The following is a 7,653-nucleotide window of genomic DNA, read 5'->3' as shown; positions in this document are numbered from 1 at the left end:
GCTTACCAACGCCGTATAACCTTAGTATCTATGCCAGTTTAAAATAATATGATAAGCTAATTATTGGTAAACATAGCTTGCAGTGAGGATTTAAATAAATTAACTTAAAGTTAATAGGTACATGAGTGAAAGTAACTAACAACAAAAAAAGTATATCTATACTCTATACTAACCATAATAGGAAAAAAGTCCATTGGTAGAGAGCTTAATTAGTAATTATGATATGAACTTATGATGTGTAAATATTTTATTAATTAATTACATGGAAACCACTGTTTCAATCTTTTTAAACTATATTTTCCGTCCATTCCGTTCATAAGCCTATATATTTTGTTCATTTATTTGAGTATAATCAATGTAATCAAAGAATATAATAAACTATAAAATGATATATATATATATATATATATATATATATAGCATTATACTGTAAATTTTATCAATTGAGTAATATTATTAATAATTAGCTTACGACATACCCATATTCGTATGTTCGTAGGTACATTCTATAACATTTTTTAATCGAGTTATCAAGGGGTCATAGAGACAAGAGTAATCAAGAAATTTCAATATCAAATATTTGCTTTTATTATTACATTGTTTTCAAGACATTTCGTAATTTTTTAAGTCAAAATTAGTTCGCTTTCTATTAAAGGAGAAAGTGAAAGTAAATAATATCACTTAAGTAAAAAATCTGGTTAAGTAATTCACTTTCATTTATCGCGACACAAGCGACTGTTATAGTTAACGTATCGATCGAGTTTCAGAAAATTTTAAATAGTAAAGTTACAGCCAGTAAGTATCCCACTGCTGGGCAAAAGCGCGTGAGGAGAAGATTTCCACGATTACCTTCGCAGCTTGGCACGAGATGAATTATAAACACGAACAAACACAAAACAGGACTTATTCGGATTTTAACCTATAATCTCCGGTTAAAATTCACCCTTTCTTATTACTGGACCACCTCGGACCACTCACCTTTCAACGTGACGCTTTATTTATTCATTTCCATATTTAATTATTTTTCCAGGAATTAACAAATGAAATCGAATGAAAAAAATATCGAGTATATAAAACGCTTTCAATAAAAAATATGTGGGTATAACAGGTGCTATTATAACGCTTGTAAAAATAATTGGTTTTTCAATTTTATTGTGATATAAATAAAGTTAAAATTAAATTGTTCCATAAGGGGCCTTACTTAATTATCAAATTTGATATGAATTGAACTCCGGTTGTGCGTTCAAGTACCTATGTCGTATACTTGAGGAAATACGAATTGATAGGTGCGATCGAGATTGCGTCAAAACCGAAGTAGGTAGTTATAAAAACCACTATCATAGACGTGTAGTGTAGTAGTGTTTATTATATAACATTTATTTTTATCATGGTATATTTTTTTATTACATATTATACTGTTACATTAAAATTATGTAGATTAATTTTTCACAGTGACAGTTTTGACTTTTTAATATTTTATTCATATATATTATTATTATTTGTATATATTTATTTCATTGAACTATATTATTGTAATCATTACAGGTAATAGATACTTATATTAATATCTTGACTTATTAAAACGTCCATGCAAAAATCATCTATAAAATCGATGACTAAAAGGGGAATTTTTGTTTCAACTTTACAAGGAAAAGTTATAAAATACTATAGTATTGGATATATGAAGATTTCTGTGAACTGTTAACTGTTTTATATACAGTTTGCATGTTAAAAAATTATTACAAATATTATAGTATGATTAATATTGTCTTTAAGTATTTTTTTTTTTTTTTTATATAAATGTTTTAATTAAAAATACAATGTAACAAGGAATTTGAAGTATTAAAAGAGAATAAATACTTGCTTTAGCGTTTATTGTTTATATCACATTGATTTGTTATCATTTGTATATAATGTCTAATAAATATTTTAAATACAATGCTTTGAGATTGTTCCCATTTAACGAATGATACATCTTATTCTTATCACATAAAGACATAGAAAGCAGTTTGATAACCATTAACTTGAGCTAAAACAATATTGCACAACATTAATGATGAATATTGTCAGATCTACGATAACTTATTACAATATACATATAACTTAATAGATTTACTGAATAATTAAATCAGTAACATTATCTTTTGTGACCAGAGCTACGAGACTACCGCTTGGGGGTCTTTCCTCTCCCTTTATCCATTTATCAAACAACTGAGCAACAAAGGTCAGGGGTGTCCAAGAGCCAAAGTCAGCTTTCGGCATCCATTTCCTGTTCATTTCTGTATCCAAGGTAACTGGTAATATAGCAACTGCAAGGGAATTTTCTGGCAATCCAGAATCCTTAGCACCTAACGATTTGGTCAGTTGATGAACCGCTGCTTTTGCTAACCCATAACCGATCATTCCTGGTGTTCCTTCTAAAGCAGCTTTTGCTCCAGTTAGTGCAACAAGTCCACCCGGGCTGAGGTATTTGGAAGCAACAGTGGCAGCAATTGTGGAACTCCAAACTGATTGCCGCCACATAAGATCGGTTTGCTTGCTTAGATCCTTGGCCGCGTTACCTCCGGCCCAGCCGCCGGCAACGCAAATCACTGCATTCACTTTCTGGCCTTGTAATGCTGTTTCTAATTCCTTAACCACGTGTTCCTCCTGTTGAACCCACGACGCTTCTTTAGGAACCGTGATATTGACATCTGCACTTTCATTTGGGTTAAGATCGACGCTTGCCACCCAAAAGTTTGCTTTCTTGAAATGATTCACGCAAGCTGCGCCTAAAGCGCCCCGTCCACCGTATACAACAACTCGTCCGCTAGCCATTTCGACGTCTTAATTAATCGACAGTTCTTAACCGACTCAAGCAACGAGTCTGCGCAAGATAGTAAGAAGCCAATAACGCCGAGTAAAGTAACCTCGACTCTCACTTTTTATCAAACAGCAGCACAGATGACTATAAAACCGCAAAATTAATACAAATTGTGTTAACTAGTAGAACGTGAGAAAATTTTAATTCAAATCAACTTAATTGACAAATCTTCTCAACACAATTAATTCAATTTAATAAGTTATCTATCAATTGATAGTTTTGCAATACAAAGTAAGTAGTAATGTCATACAAAATTTGTTTGTGAAGTATCATTTGAATCAAAATCTTGCTGTCAAGAGTGTCAAGTGTCAGGTGAAGCTTGCCAGCTCCATAGGATTTTATAAGCTTATAAAATATTAATGTTCTTATTAATTAACAATGTTAACTTCATCAAAAGCCGTGTTGATAATAAGTACGATTTATAATGTAATCAAATGAAATCAAACATTATTATAATGTTGCCATGCGACTGCCCTGCTAATTTGCCAAAATGAATTTTGTAATTTGTAAGTTCGTGGAAACAAAACTTGTTCGTTGCAAGTTTATCTATATTTGTCATGAGATTATTCAAAGTTTTAAACATTAATGTCAAAAAACCTATTACAAACTTTGATATTAATATACCGTAACACAGCAATTTTATAGATTTTCCAACTTAAAATACTGTTATTTTAGCATTTGATATGGAAATCTTTATTTTTTTTCTCGTTTAAAACCAATAAAATACACTGATTTATCATTTAAACCAGTCTACAGTTCCTAGATTATACCAAAGGTTTGTAGAGACAGATCCTTACAAAAAGAGTCCTGGTACCGACAAAACTCGAGCCTGAGACCTGTCGTGACAACCGATATATTGTTTTAACTTACGAAATCGTTTCCTCACGCCAGTAAATATCAAATCAGAGATAAATGAAGTGCGTGGAGTAAACGTGGGTGCCCGAACAATAAGAAGGAGGCGTAAGGAAGCGGCAATCACCCTTTTTAGACCAGTAAATAGTCCAAAGCTATCTGCAGCTCTAAAACAAGCTCGTTTAAGATTTGCGCGTGAACATCTTAATTGGACTGAAGAGCAATGGACCTCCATATAGTTCACCAAATATTTATAGATTTTGTTGAAATAATTGAATGGTCCTTCCCATTATACAAACATACACTTAAGCATAATATGAAACTACGTTGTTATGAAGTTGACGAACCAAACGATGGGTATCGATTTAAATTTGTATAAACAGTTTGAATACTTGGTTAAAATGTTTATTTCTAAGGCGTCTTGAATATTGATGCAGTCAGTGTAATTGTAAACCAACCTCGTTATAATATATAATAACGTAAATCCCAAGAAAGGACAAAGTTTACTTTTAGGTAATACTTATGATGTAGTCATTTAAATTTAATTTGAACCATTATTATTGCACGCACAAAAACCAACGGAGCCAATAGAAATTGCAAAAATAAAAATAAAATATATTTTCTAATACATTTAATTACTGTAGCTATTATAAGGTTAATTAATTACAATTTACATGTTAAAAAAAAATACAATTTCTATACGAGTGAAATTTTCTTAATAATTATTATACCTGAGTATTATCACGAGTAACAGAATAATATTGATTACGTAGTTACTTTATCAATATAATTCGTATAAAAGAGGCATAAACAAAAATTAGAAGTACTAAAAAGCGAAACAATATTATTATAATCTACAAAAAAAAAATTAAACAATAATCGTGGTGTCAAAAGCTATTGAATAAAAAATACAAATGACGACGTTAAGAGTAGAGGCTATAACTTTAAACATCAGAGACAGATTATTCAACATGTCAGCTTTGCGTTGTTGAGGCTCGTGGTTGATATCAAAGATTAAAGCAAGAATTGCAGATGCTACTGCTGAAATAACCTAAAAAAAGAAGCAAAACATAAAAATAATAAATAATAATAAGTGCAATCCTAAAGTGAACAAAAAATATACATATTCAATCTTTGTTAAACTATTAAAGGACGCTAAAGTAATCTTGTTCGGAGAGTGCAGGATCAAGGCCAAATGTCATTTTGATGACGTCACAGAACACGACACAAGTCATCATACCCACTGATATATGATAAAGCCAATCTGCTATTTTCTTCTGTTTAACACTAAGATCTCCATTCAAAGCCGATATGACTAAGGCCAGGACTCCCGCACTCATCTGCATGAATAAAATGTACTTTATAATATATATATATGTATAAATATAGAAACCCATTTGCAAAAAAACGGGCACCCAAAACTTTTCGGTACAACTATGGAAATATAAACCAAAAAAGGTTTTACATACATTCAATTTATTAAAAACAATTGCCTACGTATTAAAAAGTACTGGCAAGTAAAATAAAAGGTTCCAAAATTGAAAAATTCAATGTTATTTAAAAATATTTTGTTCGATTCGAACATTTGCTCGCTATCAGTATATGTTTAGATAGTGTGCTATAAATAAACAAAAAAGAGATTTTTGTCTTTTTAATGAATTGATGTTGATGTAAAATTACTTAAATTGCTTTTTTCGTGACAAAATTTCTACTGTAATATGGCAGACAAGACAATTATCGCTGGTAATATAGTGACGCTCCTTCAAGAAGGCTGTACTCAAAGTTGTGTCCTAACGGTTTGGTGTCAGTCGTTCAACTGTTCAGAGAACCTGGACTAGGTTTCAAGAAACCGGTTCTGTGAAAAGAAGACCAAGATCTGTGAATAGAAAGTTAGAAATGTGAGTTGTACTGTCAGGAGGAGACTTCTAGAAATCGACATACACAGTCGAACACCAGCTAGGGGTCCTAAATTACTATGTGGGCACCGTATAGCATGGTTAAGATTTTCTAAAAATCGTGCGTCGTGGACCAATTTAGAATGGAGCAAGGTTTTATTTTCTGATGAAGCCAGAATCTCCTTATTTGTTGAGGACCAACGTCGTAAAGTGCTAAGAAGATCAGAAGAGCGTTATACAGAGGTACGTTTTGAAGAAATTACGCCGTACAGTGGGGGTACTCTGTCATGTTTTGGGCTGGTATAACTTCTGAAGATCGTACAGAGTTAGTTTTCGCAGAAAATGGCTCTCTAAATGCACAATGCTTCATCACGGAACTTCTAATTCCTCATGCACAACCAGCTTTAGCTGTTACAGGAAGTGCTGCTGTGTTTATGGATGACAATGCTCGAGCACACCGAACGGGCGACGTAGACGCTTACTTAAGTGAGCCCGACCTCACTTAAGTAAGCGTCTACGTCGCCCGTTTAGATTGGCCAGCACGAAGTCCCGACCGCAATCCTATCGAGCATCGTTGGGACTTTCTAAAATGACGTGCTTTACATCTGGCCCCACAGAACATCCGAGAGCTTAAAATTACTATTTAGGTCGATTGGGAGCGTATTCCCCAAAACCTCATAAAAATCCTCATACAAAGCATGCCTCGAGTAATTGCAGCAGATTTCAGCAAGAGGAGCCCACACTCGATATTAATGTTATTTTATTGTTTGTAACTTTTAGTAAATGAAGGAGAAAGTCAAATGAAGTAACCTTATTTAAGTAATCTCCTAAAAATCTAAATAAAACAAATTAAGTTCGATTTAATTACAAAACAAAAGTGCTTTTACATCGAATAAATCAAAAGTGCCCGTTTTTTTGCAAAGGAGTGTATATTTTTATTAGGAGTAACAATGGTCAATTGTAATTTGTAACCGATTAACAATTCCTTGTAATTGTAACTATAGCCTATTCCAATCGAAGTAGGAATAAAGATAAACAAATCTTAAATTTACATATTTCATGCGATTCGCTAATAACTCAGCTATTTTGTGCACTACTAAGAATTTATGATGAATATATCATTATTTATATGCAATTACACAAATTCCGATAACAGTTTTGTCGACGTTCATAACGCCATTTTTTCGCAAATCCATAGTGAATACTGAATATCACAAATTAATCAAGCTCCCGACCAATTATATCGTGTCAATTTGCTGTTAAACGTTGATTATTTGGCTTTTCTCCTGTTATGGTTGGAATAGAGTATAGACATTTAATTAGTGGCAATACTGCCATATTAATCAATGTTTTTGCTTCCTAAGATTGGCATTTTTAGGCATAATAGGCTTGTTTCCACTAATAATAAATCGGATGGCTTTAAGTTTCTAATGATTAACCATGATAATTAGTAAATAAAAAAACAACTTTTCTACAAAAATTATAAAAGATTCATTATATTTTTGGAAAATAAAATCGACAAAATGAGGCATTTAATCACGTGACATTAAACACCAATCAGAGTCGCGTGACGTCACACCTCGCGAAACAAGAGTGGAACGCTACGTTGTTGCTATCAATTATCATTATGGCAGATAAACTGGGGGTACTACTTGGTTCTGGATCTTTCAGACACTCTGCGATTATTAACAAACTTTGTTTTTTCAACATATATCGTCTTGGCATTCGAACTTCGTTGGTATACAACCTGGTTTCATGCGCACTTGTGTCTTTACCCATAATATGATACTCTGTATAATTAGTCATATCATTTGGCAACTAAAAAAATAAAAAGCGTTTGAATTATTACATTTTATAAAACGAAAATAATATTTTAACTCAAACAAATCATAAAATCCTATTCTAGTCCTAACATTTTATAGGTTATGTGTGATATATTATATTTGCTAAATTCATTTCTTTTACTATACATTTATAAATAGATATATCAAGTTGTATTTAATACTTACATCGAAATGATCTTCACAGAAATAAATTGTGGAA

At 32.0% G+C, this 7,653-nt stretch overlaps 1 protein-coding gene across 1 annotated transcript; it reads right to left on the bottom strand.

Annotated features, from left to right (window-relative positions):
• Nucleotides 1–1,857: 1,857 nt before the first annotated feature.
• LOC125070316 (dihydropteridine reductase) lies at nt 1,858–3,115 on the bottom strand. Its single transcript, XM_047680127.1, has one exon. It carries the CDS (start codon nt 2,815–2,817, stop codon nt 2,113–2,115), a length of 705 nt encoding a protein of 234 aa, XP_047536083.1. The 5' UTR covers nt 2,818–3,115; the 3' UTR covers nt 1,858–2,112.
• Between the last annotated feature and the right edge of the window lie 4,538 nt (nt 3,116–7,653).

The sequence above is a fragment of the Vanessa atalanta genome, chromosome 17, assembly GCF_905147765.1.
Source record: "Vanessa atalanta chromosome 17, ilVanAtal1.2, whole genome shotgun sequence".
In the NCBI taxonomy this organism is placed as follows: Eukaryota; Metazoa; Arthropoda; class Insecta; order Lepidoptera; family Nymphalidae; genus Vanessa; species Vanessa atalanta.
Note: the sequence above shows the minus strand (reverse complement) of the source record. Positions and strands in the feature narration are given on the sequence as shown.

Excerpts from the sequence above, each read along its gene's own strand:
- LOC125070316 (XM_047680127.1), bottom strand. The coding sequence starts at position 2,817 with ATGGCTAGCGGACGAGTTGTTGTATACGGTGGACGGGGCGCTTTAGGC.